Source organism: Grus americana, chromosome 25 (genome assembly GCF_028858705.1).
Source record: "Grus americana isolate bGruAme1 chromosome 25, bGruAme1.mat, whole genome shotgun sequence".
NCBI lineage: Eukaryota > Metazoa > Chordata > Aves > Gruiformes > Gruidae > Grus > Grus americana.
Genome location: NC_072876.1, coordinates 2,810,057 through 2,830,781, shown reverse-complemented (window position 1 = coordinate 2,830,781; position 20,725 = coordinate 2,810,057). Strand labels below are relative to the sequence as shown.

Here is a 20,725-nt window from a genome sequence, read left to right as displayed (position 1 = left end):
GCGAACGCGGAACACCCTTCCGAGAGCCTTCCGGCTTCCGGCCCCGGCACGGCGTCATCGCCCAGCGCCGGAAGTCTCCCTGCATCGTCGTCGCAGCCGCTTCCGGGCACGTGACGGCGTGAAGGAAGACAGGGGCCAGGAGGGAGGCTTTTTTCAAAATCAGTAAAACTTTATTCTATTTCCATTCTTTGCCATTAACAGAAAAAATTGGAGAAAGCAATGTTTGTTTTACAAAGATAATGCATCTCCCAGAGAAGAAAACCCTAAATTGAGAATAGAGGTAACATGAAAAAAAAAAAAAAAAAAAAACCCCACAGTACAGCCCTCTATTCAAAGAAAGTAACTCCTGATCTTTTTTGGTTAAAGTAATACTTAGACCAATCACTCAGTTTTCTTGCTTGATAAAGTGTGACTGGGGAAATGGAGGGGGGGCAGGGGGAGGGGGGGAAAAAAAAAAAGCACACAGACATCAACTATTTCACCTTGATGAAAGTCTCAATACAGCTATGGAAAGCCTAAGTATTTATTCTTTTACAGTACACTGGGTGCCGGCTGCAAAAAAGAAAAAAAAAAGTATTCACTTCAGGCACAACTTCTTTCTTTTTAAATTTAAATCAGTAAAAGAAACTGGGTTTAGAAGCTGCAGTGTTCTAAGCAGCAGCAGATTTGTGCATTGTTTTAAATATATTTAAATTACCACACTGATGGCACACCTCAGCCTTATGAAATTCTGCACTGCATGTGTTTCCGAACGCTACAAAAATAAGTCTACCCTGGAAAGAGACTTTCATTGAGCTCTAACAACTTTGCTGGCTAAAGGACTCAAATGAAATATGAAAACATTGTAACATTTGGCCATCAACTTAAGTTATCTGAACGCTCATACAGATTTTTATATCAAGTTGAACTTATTCCACCTTCACATGGTCCTCAGAACTTGAGCGGAGTGAGCCGAAGTGAGCCTTCCGCTTCCACTTGGAAGGAAAGACGTTGCAACTGAGCACTAAGGCATAGTAATACCTTGGCCAAAATAACAAAGATAAAGCATAGATAGTTGTAGTGCAGAATTCCATAAGGTCTACCAGAGTAGAGCTGTCTATAATGTTTACTCACATAGGCAATGTAGATTTGCAGTTACCAGTTGCGTTAAATGCACCATTCAAAACAAGCTTCTAAAATGTGATACTATAAGGCGCCACCTTAAGTTCTCCAGAATGCAACTGTGCATAATTTTAAAATGGTTTCATGAATTTATTTTAAACATAACATGAGAAGGTGTTAAAACCGGTGTAATAGCTTCTTAGAATTTGGAGGAAGGGATGAATAGGGAGATATTCAGTACCCTTCACCAGCCCCCACCACTCAGTCGTACATCAGGTATGGGTTTTGTGGATCAGTCTATAACACCAGCTTGACGGATCTTTCTCTCTGCACCAAATCCCTGCAAGGAAAACCAAAACAAACTTTTAGCTCCAGCATCATGCTTTAAAGCAAACCTGTTCTGTTCTAACCACGTACAGCATGAACACGTTTCTCATTAGCCACGTTTGTCTTCAGAAACAGAGACAGTAACAAAGCAGGTTCTGAGAGTCCTTTATAGTCCTAGATACTTCACAGATTCCAGACACTTTACTCCTCCTGCTTATCATGTGGTGGCAGAACCTTATGTGAAAGCCAAGTTTAGATAAACGGATTTCACTTACTATCTCCAAGAAGGGAAGCAGGAGTTTTATAAAACAAAAAACAAACCAATATAGCCATTATGGGCTAGAACACAAGCAGCAATCAGTCACTTCTATACTGTGTGCTCTTCTGAAACCACAGCATACATTAACGACACAGGGTATAGCGCCCCTGACTTTGCACAAAAATAATCTAATCCAACAGGTGACTAGTTCACTCCAGAATCAAAGCGGACACCACATTTCAAACACTTTAGGCTTCCAACAGAGGAAGCAATGTTACATTATCCAAGCTAAAACACAAACCACAGTTTTTCTGCACGCTAGCCTTTTATCTTGCATACCTTTGAGTTATCCGGTCCCTTAGGCTGACGAAGAACTGTTAGACGAGGAGCATTGGCATCATCCAGATTAATGCTCTTTAAACGATTAACAAGTCTATCAGGACGTGGAGCAGCAACAGCCTTAGCACCTTCACTGTAACAGAGTTAACCAGAGAGCACCGATGACTTCCCAGAGATGGTGTAAGCCACCTAATTTATAGTCACTTCCCAGATTACAGTCACTATAATGTCTTGTGCGAAAGCAGACCTTCTGGATGACACCACGTATGTCTGCCTCAAAACCATTAAACACAGGACTCTGAAATAGTAGCTCAAAACAGTATTCTCAAAAAGGTACTCTTCAGTGAGTTGAGGTGTTGCATTTACTCTCATGCACACTAAGGAGTATTTCCTACATTTGTTCCCTTTAACTGGAACAATAAAAGGCTTATGAGTTGCCAGTGAGTAATGGCATAGCATTAACATCTCATCTTCAGAGAATAGAATTCTGAGAGAAGAAACTGAATGTTAGCACTTCTACAGCCACAGGAAGCTCTCTCAAGCTTAGGCAAAATCCAGATTCTGAAGATTTCTTCAAAATGTGTAAGTAGCTCAAAAGCAAAAAAAGAAAGACCCATCACCCTTAAGAAATCATGAGCCAAAAAGAAGAATGCCCAACAACATCATTTTTCTATTTAAAAAATGAAGATTGCTCTTCAGGAAACAAGTTATTGCTGACCAGAGAGGCCAGCAACTACATCAAAATATCATTAATTTCTACTTCGAAGGCTGTATTCAAGTTCCTGCTATGGGGGGACCTCCTTAAGAATAGCTTAAAAAAAAAAAAAAAAAGAACAAGCTACCTGTAATTAAGAAAAGCTGAGAGTTCTGCTGCTGCGCTGTACTGGACCCCCTACAAGGGCCGGCAGTTCTCAGGTGAGAGACTCTCACTGAAGCCGGCTGAAATTCAGAGCTCCCACTCTAGGAACAGCTAGCTCAGTTTAAAAGCAGCACACGTTCCACTACTGTGACGCAGACAGCGTGCCAGATTAAATTGTAAATCCTCACCAGACACGCCACACGTTACAGGCACTGCATTTTCCTGTGCGCTGGTTCAGGATTACTGAGAACTCCACTTCATCCCCAGCCTGCAGCTCCACGCCATCCTGAACTTCTTTGACATGGAAGAAGAGCTTTTTGCTGTCACCCACTTCATAGTTAATGAAACCAAACTGAAAACCAAAACACAAAATTATTTCTTTCCTCTTGATCAAACAGATAACTCATTATTGCAGTTTAACTACTTCTAGAAAAACACAAAACTCTGAAGTGCCTAATAGAAGTGGAAATGCACTTTTACACTGAAAAGAACATTCTCTCTGGAAACAATACTTCTGGAAGTCTAAGCACTCTTCTCAGGTTTGCAGTCACATTTGAAACCTAAAGTCTATAGCAGTTTTTGGACCTTGTTCTATAAAGTCCTGGTAGTTGTATTAAGCTAAGAAGAGCAATGCTGCATCTTCTTTTCTAGGACTCCACCTTAAAAGTTACACAGTAGAAACCACTCCATTTTTTTGGTCTGTCACTGGTGTAAGAAATCAGTTACTTCCATTTACTGTTCTACTCATGTATAAGCCCACAAAATTCATCTAGCCTCTCCATAAGTGACTAGAGCTTAGTGCTGCAGAATAACTATAAAAGTAGAAAGCATTCACAGCACTTAGTTTTCTAATCATTCTGAGATGCAACTAGAGCAATGATCAGCCTTTGCATTTCAGGTGGACCATAATCATTGATTGCTTAATGCTGCAAAGAAGCTTCTTCTAGAAGCAGAGTACGTGCGGTTTTGTTTCTTTTTAAATGCCCTGTTCAGCAGAAACTAGTTAGACCAATTTCCAGAACATCTCAAAAACAGGTCTTCAGAATCAGCCACAGCAGGAACCGCTGCCCAGTAGAATGAAGTATCAGCACCAAACCAAGTACCAAGTTCACCTTCACTAAAGGTCACGCCACACGTTCTTCATAAACCAGTACTTGGGTTACACAAACCTACTTCCCCAAAACCAGAGTACAAAGCAATCCATTTGTGCACAGCAAGTTTCCCGGATTCAAGAGCTGAAGTGAGTTCTCACCTGCCCTATGCCAAATCAAGCAGACATTTCCTATTAGCACACATCTTGTCTTCACAGCAGCAGTCACTCACCTGATCCTTCACACATTCCACCGTGGCTCTGCGGAACGGTGTGATGTTAACAGCCATTGTCTGCCCATTTTGACCAAGAACGCAGAGCTGAAACTTTACAGTCTCTCCCTTTTGCAGACAGTCACCTTTGTTTGCCATTCCAACAATTCCAAATGGATACACCTCTCCTTTCATCTCACCTACAGGAGGGAAGAGTACAAGACAGACTTGAGAGGCGTCCTTTCCTACCTGAGAGCATTTAGAATTTACTTCCAGTATCAGAAATTATACCTTTACTATCAGCTCAGTAGTATGAATGTAGCGTGAATATAATCTTTAATGCCTCTATTTACAGTTTATTAAACTTCTACACTTCTTGTGTGTACACACAAGACTTATAATTTAAAAGCAACAAATCTTACCATCCTCCATGACTTCGATCATGCCCTGGTATTCAGTTTGTGTAGGATCTACACTCCTCAAAGGACGAATTACTTTACCAGAGTAAACAGTTGGATCAGCTTCTTCAGTGATACCATTCACTGAAAAGAAACAGTACAAGAACAGAACGCTCTAGTCATACCTTATTTTAATAATCCTTTTTAAGTGATTCAGACTGACCAGGAGCCAATAGGTTGTGCTATGAGACACCCAAAGCAGTGCACTCTTATCACCCAGTAAAACTGGAACAGCTTTAACACAGCAATAAGTAATGACAGCTTTTCTAATCGAGACCACACTGACACTTCAAACACAGAAGCAGAAAAATATTACTGCAATTACTAATTTGGCTAGTTCTGCCACTAAGTCTCTCCTTACAACCCTCCAATGGAGGAGGACAGAGTACGGCAAAGGTCCAAAGCGTTGCTACTGTCTGCAGGACTGTTAGTCTGCACTTGTCTGTTCTCTGGAAACAGAGGCAACAGCTTTCAGGAAACCAATGACCACCACACTAAGCATCATCCTCTTGGTCTAAGCTCCAATTGTAAATAGATTATTAATGAACTTTATCCATCAGCACCTGCCAAGAGCCTTGTAAGCAGAAAACACCAGGTACAGTCTTACCTGCATGTGTTTTGTTCACCTTTTCTGCACTAACTTTGTTTCCTTTGCCTTTTGACAAGCTGTATTCAACGGTGTCTCCAAGTTCCAGGCTATCAATATCACCACAGTATTCACTACAGGAATAGAATTATGTACAATTTTCCTTTAGTTACATAACAGCAACGCTCATCCAATATTTACATAAGTTAATCAGAAACCATTTAACTAGCTCAGCACCTTACATTTTCAAGCAAGTGAAGCATTTCAAATATACAATACAATGGTACTTCCTGGACTGGGATTCAGAGGCACAGAACACAAAGACTGCTGACTAACAAAGGAGTCTGAACCAGCCCAACAGAGACAATAAATGGAACTTGAGACACCTAAGCGTGTGTATGATATGTGTGAAGTCCAAATGGGTTTAAACAGCCAACCCTACCAAACTCCTCCCCCCAAACGAACACACGAACAACCAAAATAATATTATTATTATTATTAATAAAAAAATTGTCATTCACCTGTAGTGGAAAAAGATCTCCTTATCATGATTGGCTGTTTCAATAAATCCAAAGTTATCTTTCAGGGCTGCCACATATCCCAAAAGCCTCTTAGAGCTGTAATTACGTCCTAGCATTCTGACAGAAACAGCTGTTTGCAGGCCAGTTCTCTTCACTTCACAAACACTGAACTCAACCTGTTGAAGAGGAGCATATATCAATACTAGATAGAAAACACCCAAAACAAACCACGGCCACAAAACCCCTGAAAAAGCTCATTTCCAAGCTGTGTATCTGTAATCACTATCTAGGCTTTCCAGGAAAGTAATTTCCTAGCCACTACTCTCCCAGAAACATCTGTCATTCATTGACATTTACTACATTCCAAAGAGTAGCAGTCACACCAGCAACATCTGCAAGGCAAGCCAGCCTCCAGCACTCAGCTTTTTGCCCGTTAAAGATGAGACTCTTTCTGCTTACGTGATTTGCCTCCTCTCACTACACTTCTCACCAGTGGCCCACAGTGAGCATGTACCTAGCTTCGCTCACTTGTTTCAGATTTTTAAAAACAGTAATCAGTGCCTTCCTAGCATGGCTCCTGAACACTGACAGCTTTTACGCTGCTCCACCTGATCTCTGAGCTCTTTCTCCCTTTCCACTGCCACTCAGGCTAATTTGCTTGTAAGGGTATGTTCTCCCACTTCAACATTCATCTCAAAGTCTTTACGCTAATTTCCTCTTGATTATTCACAAGCAGAATCCACTGTCTTAATGATAAGAATTCCTTATTTAAAACACATCATTTACATACTAAGACACTTTTTCATATACGTATCACCAGGACTTAGGATATTTTTCTTAGCTATACAGAAGATTAAGCCACTCAAACCTAGGACAGAAGAAAAATGTGTGACACCACACAGACGCTTTGTCCTTTATTTGTTTTGAGAGGGAGAACAAATCCACTAACTAGGCAAAGAGAAGCTCCTATCTCACAATGCACAGAAAAATATTTCCCAATGGTATACGAAGTTATATTGCCTTATCTCCTATCTGGGGATTAGCAGATCCTTCCACATCCTTGGCCTGGTAAGGAATGGTCAGTTTTACTCCACAGTCATCATAAACAATTACTCCATCTTCAGCTTCCTAAAAAGACGACATCAGAAATCAGCAGTCAGTGTCTTATTTGTAAGCAAACAAGTTTGCAAACTGCTCAGTAACTGGTGAAAAACATAGAGCAATCAACTCTGATTAAGAAGCTTTGAATAATACTAGACAATATTTTTAAAGGAAAGAGTTACCACCATTTCCAGTAAGTATTTACTGGAAGTTTAACTATTCTGGCATTGTTTAGAACAGCATGACAGAACAATAAAGGTTTCTCCTCTAGCTGTAGAAACTTAATTTTAACCAATTCTATCTAGCATCTTACGTAGTAGGAGGTAGAAAGAAGTTTCCCATCAAGTTCTTGGAAATGATCCTCAACAACGTGATCATTAACGATGCTTTTACTATCTTGTTTCACACAGTTTTTGCCGACTGCTGTCATTAGTTATTCAATGTAGTTCACATTTATACAGGAAAAACAGTGCTTCAAAAAGTTGAATTACAGATTTTAAAGAAGCTGCCTTAGTCTCTGAAGCCAGGAACACAGAACAGGTACTTCACAAACAGAAGAGCAGCGTTACCTTCTCTTTGCCTTTATTTGGGCTAGTGGCTTTGGCTGGAGTAGCTTCTTTGTCTATAGTGCCCACAAAACGGTGATCTGATTGGGTGTGGAAAGAAACCGTGCCCTTAGGAAGTTTTTTAATCCTTATAGCATGATTTCTTTGGGCAGACAACATATCCTGAAAGCCAAGATCGATCAGATTTTAGACAGACTGCACACAATTTCTTTAAAAACTGAAGATTTCATAAAAATATTAATCTTACTTACAGGAACAACAGTAAACTCTACTTCATCAGAAATATGGAGTTGATTCCCATCCATAATTTCACTGAAGTGAAAGAACATGCGAGCATCCCGATCCACACATTTAATGAAGCCAAAGCCATCTCTCATTGCTGCAATCACACCCTGAGAATAGTCAAACGGACAATTACAGTTTTACTGCTAGTACACGACATCCGTCTGCAGAGTATGTAATAATCTGAACACAAGGCCTGAATGCTGTGAAAACACTTCTTGGTTTATGCAAAGTGCTGCCTTGCAAACTGCAGTGCTAAAGGCTATGGTCAGCCTGAAATGCAAACAAGTTGTACATACTTAGTTCCTCAATTTCAATTTTGGAAAGATTCATCTAAGCCATTAACAAGGACTGCAGTTAAAGAACCTGACATTACTACTACACAGAGAACATGATCTTGAAGGGGGTAACTTTACAGATACATGCATCATCTACACAAGCTCGCAATATATAAGCACACACACACACACACAAAACGTACAAGAACCTACATAAAAGGGAAATAAACCCAGTGGTCAGAGGGAAGTTTAAGAGAAAAACCATCTGATTTCCAGACACAAATGAAGGAATCAAAAAGCTTTCTTACAAAGAAGCTTGTTAAAACAAGACTATCACATCCATGCATGTATATTATGGTAAGCATGTAGTATTTTAGCTGCCTTCCTGGTAACCACTACAAATGGAATGCTGAATGACAAACAGAATATATTGTGCCCCATCAACTTTCAAAAAATCCATTTCTCACCCTGCCCCATGTTAAAAAACAAAATAAGCCCCATAAACTTGCTGAAAGAGTTCATTACTCAAGTTAGGAAGAACTAGTACCAGATCGTGCCAGAGGTATTGAGCAAGATAGAATTCATGAACACATTCTGTTCAACCCAGGTACTAGGGAGCCTTTAGCAAGTCTCAGGGAAGGCTTATGGCATTTGAATGACAATGCAAAGATACTTTCCACCTTTAGGAATGTTCTTCTCTTATATCGCTTTCACAAGCTCAGGAAAATCAGCTAACCTTTCCAGAAGCAGCCAATACTTGCTACCTCAATGACAGGTCAATTCAGGTGGGCAAATATTATCTAGCCAGAGTAGTCTGTAGGATAGAATTCCAAAGACTGAGAGGCTGACATCAAAGTTCAGTGGTTTTCTTAAAGCAAAGGGTCCCTAATTCACAGCATACCGATGTGACAGCACTGTAATTGGACGCCAATTGAAAAAGAAGGCAAACTTAGAGTCTAGTTGGAACATAACCAACATTCCAAATTACAGGAATGAAATATATTCTTTAATACTGATGAGCACATCCACCTTAGTCCCTGTATTCCACAAAGACTTTTCGGTATGTGATAGAATGCATCTCTATGATCCTTCTGCTGGATGCAGACAGAGAGGGATTGGCCAAAACCCATGAAATCCAGAAGCTGCACACAGTGAAAAGTCTTAGTACCTCCTCTGAATCTTATCTGAACCAGAGTAGCCCCAGGTTCTTCCAATTTTCCTAAGGAACATGAGTAGTTACCTGTTTAGACTCATGCATGTGAATTTTTAAAGCGATAGCTCAAGACTGCATTACTTCTCTGGCTGCTATAACCAGCTACCAATGCAAGAAGGCAAATTAAGGTCTAATTTTCTAGTATGATTTCGTTTATCTAGTAGTTAACTTATTGTTCTTTTAAAGGAAAGATGCACAGTTACTAATTCTGAATTTTATACCATATAAGCACTTTGAAGTGTATATCTGAGGACTGGATTTCAGAAAAGGCAATGGAAGACGACACTAGTGATTTTTACATAAAGTTATCGTTAAAGACAAAGCCCCCATATTTTATTTCCATTTCCCCTCAAGAATGAAAACTCTTAAAGATAGATACTTGCCATTTCCCTAGTTTCATTAGTAAACTGGAAAGTATTGGGGAGAACCTCAATATTGGTGGCTCGTTCCAGTTTGTCACGTCTGTCTGTTGAAATATTGAATCGAACGTGGTCACTTTCCAGTAAGGTCACCTTGGATTTTGTATCTTTGTCTCCAAATGGAAGTTCTTTAGGAATCACGAAGTCAACTTTGATGCGGCCAGGTAACGGATCACTCTAGCAGACACAAAACCCAACAGGAAAAAAAGTTAGTTGCAGGACCTACAAGACTCAGCGTAACTGCAGACGGAATAGTTCTCAAAAATACTAGTGGTAACAGAAGTATGGATGGCACCAAATGCCTGCCAGGCTCAGACCCCTTATGCTTCATTTCCACCACTCCTAATTTGTCATTTACTGTCCATAGCCAAATGCAAGGTAGTTTGTGGTGGTGGTTGGGTTTTTGTGTTTTAAAGCACTAAGTATGTATTGCCAAAGAAATTAAAACCCTATTTCAAGAATCAAATTTATAACCATACTTAGAACGCTTCTGAAAGGCAGTGTCTCTCTTATTAAGCATTCAAAGCACACAAAAAAAACTCCACCCCAAACCTTCCCAAAACAACACAGACTCACCTAAAACCATGCTCTGTACACTCTTTCCTCAAAGCCAAACATTAAAGGTCAAGTTATCTCTCTGAGAAAAACCTCATTATTTGTTAACGCTCACAGGAATCCATAGATCAGGCTTATTCCAGCAAATATTTTCTGCCCTTTTCCCTAAGCTTGTGCCTTAAAGATACATCCTAAACCCACAAAATTCAATGGGAAGTATTTGAAACATTAAAAACACGTATTCTCCAATGTTACCGCTACCCTAATTCTTGTTCTTTATAACCTTCAGAAGAATTGCACACTGTGACTGCTATCAACAGTTGTTACAGGTTAAGCCGAAGCTTACTCCTTTACTGTGACACTACGCTTATGCGGCAGACTGTTACAGGGAAAGGGGAGCTATTTTTAACACTTGACTGGAATTCAATACAATCAATACAACATTTCACATAAAGTAAATACTGAAATTCACCTGGTTTTTGCTGGGTACTTTTGGAATTACTTTGGTTACAGTTCCTTCAAAGTGTTCAATGCTGATATCTTCAAAAATGACAGTTCCTTGAGGAAGCAGTCTAACATCTGTTGCAACTTCTTTACCCTAAAAGCATAAAATCAGTTAAATTAGAGAAATTAAGAGCACAAAATCAGTTAACCCATAGAGAAGAGGTAAGGTAGCAGACACTTTCCAATGAACCTCCTCCCCCCTTCCTTTTACAAGTGAATTTGAGAAAATAGTTGTCCAGTTATGCCCTAGGATCTTGTCTTCAGGTTTTACTGGATTTCGTCTTACATTTCTGTCTTTGATTGTAAACTCCACATCATCACCAGGCTGTAAGGCTTCTAGGTCACCTTTAAATTCACTATAGTGAAAGAATATCTCCTTCACGACATCACCCCTCTCAATAAATCCAAAGGCTTCCTAAGAACAGAACAAAGTGTTTAATAAATTGCCTATTCTCTTAACATACAAAGACAAAATTTTACAGGTTCTAGCAAACAACAGTGAAAAACTATGACATACCCCTACGGCAGACTTATGAGTGCACACAGTTGACTACCACAATATACAATCGGAAATAAATGAGACACTGTTTGTTAAGATGACTATTAATATCAAATATTAGCTGTTTAAACCGTTTCACCCAGTTTACGCCCACAGTGCCGAACTGTTAGTAGCTCTTAATGCCCTAGATATATTACTTACAACACCACTTTTCAGAACAGCATTTAATTTTCAAATGAAACTTTAAAGCTAAAGCATCACTTACTTTCATGGCACAGACTACTCCTTGACAGCGGGCTTGTTTCTTTTTTAATAGCATAATGTTACGAGCACTTACAGCACCAGTACTAGAGGGGGGAAAAAGTAAACAGAGCAAACCTGAAACAATTCAAGTCTGGAGCAAAAATTAAATTATATTTCATAACGTCTTTCCAGTTCTTGGAACAGGCATTAACTGTTGCTTGAGTACTAAAACAAAGTATGAAGTCAGAAAAGCAATACCAACTTACTGTTTATTTGTATCAATTACAAAGTTTATTTTATCTCCTGTTTCCAGCTGTACATTTCCTTCAACATCTTCTGGGGTGTAAGTCAGATAAAATACTTCCTGTAAATTAACAATGACTAATATTAGTCTATTTGCAGAATAGTTTCAAAGAAAGATTAACACAGTTTTGTTTAATGACAGTATCTGCTATTAAAGAAATTAATTTAGTGAGAAAACTGAAAATGGTCAAATGCAGCATGCAAAAACATTCTTTTTTCCATCATGCTGTTTTGATGAGTCTAACAAGCAACTTAAGTTGAAAGTTTTGTATGTGGCCATCTTTAAATGTCAATTTCTAAACTTTAAACATTTTTAAAAACACCTATTTGGCTCTACATGAAGTTCTCCATAACTATAAGCAAGCTGTCAAATTAACATTTCTGTCTGTAGTAATTACCAAAGCATGCTGCTTTTCTATTTTGCCAAGGACTACAGTTCTTACCAGTGTCAATTGTCTACATTAAATTGTGTAATTTTTTTTTCTCATAGACCATAATGATGGATCAGTGAAGAGTTCAAGTAAAATATGTAAGCTTTACCCCATTACGTTCGTAGCATACACTCCCTGTTGGACTCTGACCCGGGGCAGCTGGAGATTTACTCTCTAAATTGTGAGGAACAGCACACACAACCTACCAGTCAAAAAAAAAAAAAAAAAATCCATTGCTAGTCATTTCAGGAGCAGCATTGAATACAAAATGAATCTCAGGATCCTTTACTATACAGTCAGGGATGCACTTTTGGGGTAACTCAACAGGGAATGCCATGCTGCAAAGTTTCAATCTTACAGAACACCTGTTGACTCTAAGAACTGCTCGGAGCCAAGTAAGAGCTCAAACTGAACCTCTGAATTTTTACCAGAACAACAAAAATATATTTCAGTGTAACTGAATACTGTTTGTAGTTAATATATGCATGCTAAATGAATCTAGCCTTCTGTTCTGGAGTGAAAGATGGAAGTTCTATACATGTATAGAAGACAGGCACTAACCTGTCCATTTATTCGTTCTTCAGGTAATATTTCTGGTTTTATCTTCACCAATTTAATAGCAATGGGTTTTCCAGTTCGGCGATCAGAAGACACTTCAAACTCAACATCGTCTAGAAGACATCAAACATGATAATGGCATCACAGAGTTTTGTTTGGGTTGGTTTGTTGTTTGTTTTTAATCACTAAATGATAATTCATTTGACAATACACTGCTTGCAGCCAAACACAAAGTAAAATTCAGTGTCCTTCCTTGCTAAGAAAAGTACCTATTTACAAATATTTCTCTGGTTATTTGGCTTATTCACTCCTGTTGCTAATGAACTATTCTACTGCAATGGCTTGTCCTGTAACAATTCCCGTCCCCTGGCCCACTCACTATACAGCAGACTTCACACTGAAGTTCAGACAACATAAAACAGTTGCCATTAAGTAGTTTAGAAACTTCACTAGTACATTAATCAGTAGCATGAAGTAGCAGCCTCCCCATTCTGAAAAACAATTGGTCATCTTCAAACTAATTCTAAAAAAAGAAACGCCAAGTATATGAGGTATATTCTTCCACAGTCTAAGCACTTGCTTCCACCTCAGTTACACGTTTGACCTAACACTGCACCTTTTCCAGAATGGCCACAACTGCATTAATAGAAGCTGCACGAAAGGTAAAGGTCTCTCTCGTCAGGAGCGGCAGATTATTAATTTGATTGTCTGTTTAGCCCATGAGAAGCAACAGCATGCATCCATTTAAGCCACAAGATAAAAGGATTTTCTATGGCAAGTGAAAGAGACTGATCTTCAGTCAAGAAGCTCTCAAAGTTGCCTAATTACCTCCTACTTTGAGCTCCTGCAAGTTGCCATTATACTGTGAACAGTGGAAGAACAGTCTAGCTTGCCGTTCTGAACACTGAATGAATCCGTAAGAGGTCAGCAGTTTTTCTATAACCCCAGTCTCACGCAGCGCTGCCGAAGTACCATTGGGGTACCCGTTGTGTCCATTGTTGTGGAGCAGGTTTGGATCAAAGCTCATCTGTTTAAAATAAAGAGTAGGGGAAAAAAAAAACAAAAAACAAAAAACAACTCTACTTAAAATAAGTTTCCTTTCCCCATGCCCACATATCAGAATAACAAACACAAAAAGTTTGTGGAAGTTATTGTAAGAAGCAAATTCTAACCATTTTTAAAACAGAGTAAGAACATCAAAATAGTTAGACTTTTGTAAAACAATAAACCTTAAAATTTAGACGGGCAACATATTTATAAAATAGGCCAGAAATACAACCCTGAAATAAGGCTTGCTTAGACCAAAACAAACTTCTGACTTTCTTAAGCATTATACCTCAAAGTATTCCCACATTCACTATTTCACATCAGAGCCTGAAAACATCTAAAGTATTGGCTCTTCCAAATCAAATAGGTAATTAGGAAAATGCAACAGTTATGAACCAACAGAATTAGGTTCACATCCCTGCAAAGTTTGTCCATTCAGTCTTTCTCACAAAAAAATGGTTTTAAGTATTTAAACATTTTTGAAGTTATGGAATTAATACCAAGAATTAAACTAAAATTTCTGCAGCACAGAATTTTTTTTTTTTGATGGAGGGGGCAGCTTTTCTTTTCAAGGCACCAACTCAATCTTGTAATATTCACAAATCCCTTTACTAACTCACTGGCTTTTTGATGTGCAAGTCACATTTTTAAAGCAAGCCATTTCCATTTACAGGTTAGCAATTAAATCAGTTGAAGGGTATTACACCTCAAACACTTTAATTCAAGAAAGGCTACTGAAGCAACCCTCCCCCCTCTCCAAACAGTCAATATGCATCCTAAAATACAGTATTGGAGGGGTTTATTTGCTGCAGTTTCCAGAATATTTATTGTGGAAACAGAATGAGACTGTATCTGTTCTCTGCTTTCTTGTTGTATCAAGCAGAAGAAATTCAAAATTAGTCAGCAATATCTTCAGTGTAGATAAAAGATGCCTGAGCATCTTGTAAAATTGTCATGCTTCTTATTCTAATACAGATACCGAGTTACTCAATGTATTAAAAGGTACAGTTACAGCATGTCTTATCATGCTGTTTGGAAATCAGTTTAAAAGTGATCCAATACATGAACCCTCATCTTTTGAGGAAGGCAACCCCTAGGACATTCCACACACAAGAAGATGTCCTTGTGAGAAGGCAACAGCTAACGTGTTTGATTTTAAACCATCCCAGAGTTAGAAATACTTTTCAAAGATACATTTGTCCTGCAAGTAGGATGGCTAGGGGAAAGGAAAATGATATATTATTATACCTTTCCCCAGGAGAATAACAGGCAAGAACATTAAGCCATTTCAAAAGCTCAAATCAGTGTGACAAATGCTTTTTGTGAGTCATTTACAAAATGGCTTCACATCTCTGATACAAGGTAAGTACACAAACACACATACACTCCTGCCGCAGGCGTTAAGTAACAAACTACTACTAAAGGTACATCAGATATAGAAAATTACAAAAATCTACCTAAAAATCAAGTTCAGAAAAGCCTGTTTTAGGATCAGACAACAACACTGCTGTAATCTCTTGCTCAAAGACTACCACTACATGACACCATCTGAACAATTTGGGTTTAAAGTATTAGTAATATAGCACAAAGTAGTCACCACCAATCATCTAAAGCCTGACAACTCAAGTTCAAACAAAGATACACTCCTCAGGATGGCACTTTAGTTTGCTGTAGAGAGAAAGATACATGATAATATTGGCAGTCTTTCCAGGTGTTTGCCGTATTCCTACACCCATTCAAACATAACGTTATAACAGAGCGTAACAAAAATTAAAGACCGTGTCCATTTATATGTATCACCAGGAGTATTGTCACAAAACCATTGAGAAACTTCTAGTAATAGGCTACAACCTATTAATGTACAAACAAGGCTTGCTTGGACCTACAATACAATGGTTATACACTGGACAATGACGACTACCTGGCTGTGCTGTCCACTGCCAACAGTTCACTCCCAACAGTTGACCTGTCAGTTTACAAGAACTATGAACCCCACCAATACGAGTACTCAGAGGAAGAAAAAACCCCACACCTGTGCAATAAGATTTAGAGAAGATTAAACAGAGATTATTTAAAAAAAAAAAGGATTGGAACCCCAACACTACTGTTACTAGAAGGGAGAAACATTAATAACCAGCTCTCTAAGGTTACAAGGATTGTTAAATAGAACCATAATGCAGGTACTACTAATTCGTCATACTACTACTAAACCAACATAGCAGCAAAGAATTGCTAAGAAAACCCTAACAAAACCCACACCCTTGTGTTGACAACCTGTTTCCTATTAAGTTTATATACATATATATATAAAAACCTCTTTATATAACACATGCACCAACCTCGCAGTGATATTCAAATATTGCACTTTCAGTAGTATTAGCCGATTCTTCTGTTTCAGCACAAGTTTCTAAGGATGAAGACTGTTATTAAAAAAACAAAAAAAAAGGAAGAAAGAGAGAGAGAAAGAAAGAAAAAAGATAGCAAGAGAATGTGATCTATCAAGCTAATAGAGAATACAAGTGCTGCTGCCCTGGGCAGTTTCAATACAGCACTGGAGAAAACAAAGACTACTAGCAGCGTTGGGACGTGCTCTTTTGAAGCTGTTGAGTAGGCACAAACTTCTTGTTTCAGATCAAGCCTTGTATCTTCAGTGTAAGTTTCCTCTTCTTTGGTCTTGAGTTGTTGTTACAATGTGGTATAATCTTTTCCTGATCTGAACTTGAAGCAGCAGTTTCAGGTGGTAAATTCTGTTCTGTTCCTCTTCATACTGGAGAAGGAAAAAATACACACACTAAGTATCACTTTAAAAGAAATTATACATCAATCCTAGGTGTTCCTACAAACAGGTGTGTCTCTTCTACCTTAATACTGTAGATTTGATACATGCTAGGAAAGACTGTTTTACAGATCTATTTGGCATTCCAATTTCCAGTTCTGTTTTCCAAGAAACTCTACCTCCAAGTCAGTGATATGGTATTTCCAATTTTAAACTCTTCAGATACAGCCAGGCATTTCAGGAAAGGTCCCAGTTTGTACAATTAAAACAGCAACTTCATTCTGATGAGTAGCAGCATCATTTAATGCAAGTTTTAGTCCTCCTATCAATAACTTTATATGGGTGCTGTCTCAATTTAATTACTAAGTGCTTGCACAGACCTTCAAAGTAGCAGTAGGGTGTATGGGGGGGGTTGGGGGAAGGAATTAGAATTTCCGGGTAATTTTTCTTCCAAAAAGCAATTCGAGGACTAGCAATACCTGAAGCACCTTTAGCTTTGTATCAAAATAAACAAACTTCTCAATTATACGTACAGATGCCGTGTGCCTGTTCTACACAGGCTATGTGCACTCTGCACAGCATGTATAATAATTGCAGAGCCATTCTCTGGACTTCTTAAAACAGGGTTTGCAAAACATTGATTGTATATGGATAATATTTGTGTAGCTAACATAACAAAGACAACTCTCCACAGCAGTAACTAGATAATAATTCTCTCCTAAAGCTTTCGTACCACATTGTGTTTTCATGAGAAAGCAGTTTAGACAAACTGCCACCTACCACAGAAAACTGAAACCCTATAGAATCAAAGCTTGTTTTGAAAAGAAATCAAATCAAGTTTTGATTTGAGTTTGTTGCTTACTCAGTAAATACAAGAAAAAAAGAGGGAGGAGATTTTTGTGGACAAAAGCTGCTAAGAAGCAACAGAGCTATGAATCTATGGATAAACTAGCATGTTATGCACTAATCTAAAGGTATGAAGCATCAGAGCACAACTCTTCCCCAAGCCGTTCCACAGGCCCCACACCAAATGAGCAAAAACACGGACAAAACCTATTTTTCCACTGTAGTGAAAATTCACAGTTTACATTCATGTTCACTAAAGGGAATCGAAAGGTCAAAGAGTCAACTTAGCGACTGAAACACGAAAGCAAAGACATTTAACTCTCATCACAGTGAAAAAGCTGACTGCAGTCAGCTATTACAAATAAGAACTGTAAACCCCAAAAGCACACAATAGCTGTATGCAAGCTCATCACTCAGTTTTTACAGAAGTTTGTATTTCAGTGACCTCTCCTCCAGATGAAGGATCCTCCTTTAGTCACCAGTCTGAACTTTTGGGTGAAGTAAGTTTTCTTGTGAGATCATTACACATACATGAATGAGACTAAATAAGAAGCTGGACGAGAGCAGTACAAACCAGTATCCGGTATGAAAGGTTTGTAGTGAAAGATTCAGTCATACAAAAATATAAATCAGAAGACACAAAGCTATCGCAAAAATAACAGGATAACTAGAATTTTCACGCACCTCTGTATTAGATTCAGGCAACTGTTACCACAATCTCTTTCAGGATAGTATTATTTTTCGGATAGCATTTCAGATCTCAAATTTGCATCCCCCCAACCAAGTTCAGGAGAAATGAAGGAGGCATACACTGCATCCCAAGAACTGCAGAGAGACACTTAGAATCTTCTTATTCATGTACTTCTCCCTCATCTAATTAGACTAATATTATTAGAGCTGTAACTGGTATCATACTACATTTCTCATTTTTCTAGGCATAGAATATATTACATTTTCACAGAATAATCAAAACACCTCTTCTGCCCAGAGATGACTAAAGCCAATTTTGTCAGGTAATGGAATGAGGCATAAGATGTTCCCTTAAAAGCCAGTTCAATTCGATAACAAGATTGGTTTACTACTTTAAAGTTATTAAAAAAATGGGGTTGTCAAGCAAGCACAACTCAAGTAAAAAAAAAAAAATCTCACTGTGTGCGTCTGCCTCAAATTCTTTACTTTTTAATTCAGCTACTATAAATACTCCTCCAAATGGTAAACACCCTAAGCAGCTGCCCAGCCCCCAAGTCACACTGGGTTCTGCATTTGTATATTTACAGTTGAAAGGATTAATGCAAAGACAGGGAAGAGCTGTACAAGTTTTGTTCTTTAAGTCTTTCAGGAGCAGGTTTTGCTAAATAACAGTAAATGACATAAAGCTGTTCACAGCTAGAAACCACCTATACGGCCTAAGAACAGGACCTGCCACATTACAAACGTCGTTTTGTTGATCATTTTCTTCACAAAAAGAGATAAGTGCAAGAACAATATTTACTGGATTAGAACGTGTGCTTCTAGAAATAGCCATCTCTTACATCAAATTCAGTAAAGACGAAACTTTGTATTTTCAGTATGCATGCACAACACAGCTAGTAGATGATAGATAAAGCTATTGCATATCTTTTCAAATTAATATCGGAACGTAGTACTGAAAACGAGCTCTTGAGCACCCCAAAAAATAGATGACAGCTACGAGATCAGCTACCAACATTCACTAGATCAGTGAACTCACTTTTACGTCAAAAAAAATACATCTATGGGGGGGGAAAAAAGAGAAAGTTAAAGAACTTCCAAGGACATCTGCGAAGGCATACATATACATATAGAATCACCACAAAACCAAAAATCCGTTTTCCTTTAAGGGGCCTGGAGTTTGGGGGAGAGCCCTGTGCTTCGTTATTAATCCAGACAGCAGAAAATTGGACCCAGACCGATGGAGACTCCTCGCAGGCCTTCAGGAGGGGCCCGCGGCACGGCAAGCTTCGAGCGCCCGGCGCGGCCCTGTTCACTGCGCTGCAGCAAGATGGTGGCCGCGGAGCGGAGCGGCGGGCCCGGCCGAGGGGCGGTGCCAGAAGCCCCAGTCAGCAGCGCGCCGAGCGGGGGCTGCCGTGTGCGGGAGGCGGCCAGCACGCCGGGCCGCGGCCTACGCTATGACAGCGCAAAGGCCGGAAAAGGAGCCGCGCAGATTTCCCGGCCCAAGGGGAAGGGCAAGGCAAGGCGGAGGGAGTGGCCGTCCCGCCGCCCTCCCCGCACACAAAGGGGGGCGATGGCGGCCGCTCCCCCACACACAAAGGGATGGGGGCTCAGGCGCTGCGCCGGGTGGGGCTGCGCGCGCAGCACGCCGGGAACCGCGGTCCGCCACCGCCCCTCCACGGCGGCCGCGCAGGCCGGGCCCCAGGAGCCCCAGCGCCGAGGCCCCGCCCGGGGCCTGCCGGGACCCGTAGTCCCCTCGGCGCCGCCCCCGGCCAGCCCGCCGCCCGCCGGCCTGCAGGCCCCAACAAGCCGCGCAGCCCGCCGAGCCGCGCAGCCCGCCGGGAAAGCGAGTTCCGGCCGGGCCGTGGCCCCGCCTACGCAGCCGGGGGGGGGGGGGACTCCAGCCCCCAAGAGCCCCGGCGGCAGGGCGTCTGCCCGCAGGACGCCGGGAAGCGTAGTGCGCACGCCGCCACGGCCCAGCAACCCGCGGCCGCCGGTACTCCATCCCCAGGAGCAGCGGCCTACCAGGCAGGCGTCCACCCTCCCCTCCCCCCGCCCCGGCCGCCGCACTCCGCGCGGCCGAGGGAGGTTCCAGGCAGCTTTACCCCGCCGAGCCCGCTGCGAGAGGAGAAGAACAGGAGGCGGATCCAGAGGTGCCCTCTGCCTCTTTCGCCGAACTCTCGGGGCGGGGGGGGGGGGGCGGGGGGGGAGCCTCCAATATCCCCTCGCTTGCGCGGGCGCCGCCTGGGCAGCGACGGGAGCCGTCAGAGCCCGCCGCGGACCGTACTCACCCCAACAGCTCAGCGCCCCCGCTCCAGCGCCGCCATGAGCAGCACGGCACAGCACGTAGGAATAAATCCCGGCCTCTCGCGAGAGCGCCGGGGTGGAGCCGCGCCTGCGCCGAAAGGAGCCGCGCGGCGGCGCGGTGCGCATGCGCGCCTGCTTGCCAATCGGCCGGCGACGCGGTCACGCGCCTCAAGGGTTTAGCGTCAGCGGCGCCTGCTCCCGCCAGAACCGCCGTCACGATCGCGGCCGCACAGTGCTGCCACGGCCACGGGCCCTCGGGAACGCGGTGCACAGCGTGGGGGCTACAGCCGCAGCCAGTGCGTCGTTCTCTCGGCCGCCGAGGCGCAGGGTAACGGCACGTCCGACGGCGTCACGC

General features: G+C 41.1%; 1 protein-coding gene across 4 annotated transcripts; it reads right to left on the bottom strand.

The window, feature by feature from the left end:
* Positions 1-148: 148 nt before the first annotated feature.
* On the bottom strand, positions 149-20,718 carry CSDE1 (cold shock domain containing E1). 4 transcript variants are annotated; one of them, XM_054804250.1, is made up of 20 exons: positions 20,355-20,718; positions 16,091-16,518; positions 13,533-13,731; positions 12,708-12,817; positions 12,256-12,348; positions 11,679-11,776; positions 11,435-11,516; positions 10,957-11,085; positions 10,639-10,764; positions 9,576-9,788; positions 7,671-7,811; positions 7,423-7,581; positions 6,773-6,880; positions 5,753-5,928; positions 5,253-5,365; positions 4,610-4,729; positions 4,209-4,387; positions 3,074-3,237; positions 2,027-2,159; positions 149-1,441 (listed from the first exon to the last, which is right to left on the bottom strand). In XM_054804250.1, the coding sequence occupies exons 3-20, from the start codon at positions 13,729-13,731 to the stop codon at positions 1,394-1,396; spliced, it is 2,391 nt and encodes a 796-aa protein (XP_054660225.1). In that variant the 5' UTR covers positions 16,091-16,518; positions 20,355-20,718; the 3' UTR covers positions 149-1,393. The 4 variants fall into 4 exon arrangements, with proteins under 4 accessions (XP_054660225.1, XP_054660226.1, XP_054660227.1 ...); XM_054804251.1 differs by lacking the exon at positions 20,355-20,718 and adding an exon at positions 19,302-19,520; XM_054804252.1 differs by lacking the exon at positions 12,256-12,348 and having other exon boundaries at positions 20,355-20,474.
* Positions 20,719-20,725: the final 7 nt, after the last annotated feature.

Coding starts and splice junctions, on each gene's coding strand:
- CSDE1 (XM_054804250.1), bottom strand. CDS start 13,731: ATGAGCTTTGATCCAAACCTGCTCCACAACAATGGACACAACGGGTAC. Junction 12,349..12,707: donor AAGAACGAATAAATGGACAG/GTTAGTGCCTGT, acceptor TTTGACTGGTAG/GTTGTGTGTGCTGTTCCTCA. Junction 10,765..10,956: donor TTACAATCAAAGACAGAAAT/GTAAGACGAAAT, acceptor TTATGCTTTTAG/GGTAAAGAAGTTGCAACAGA.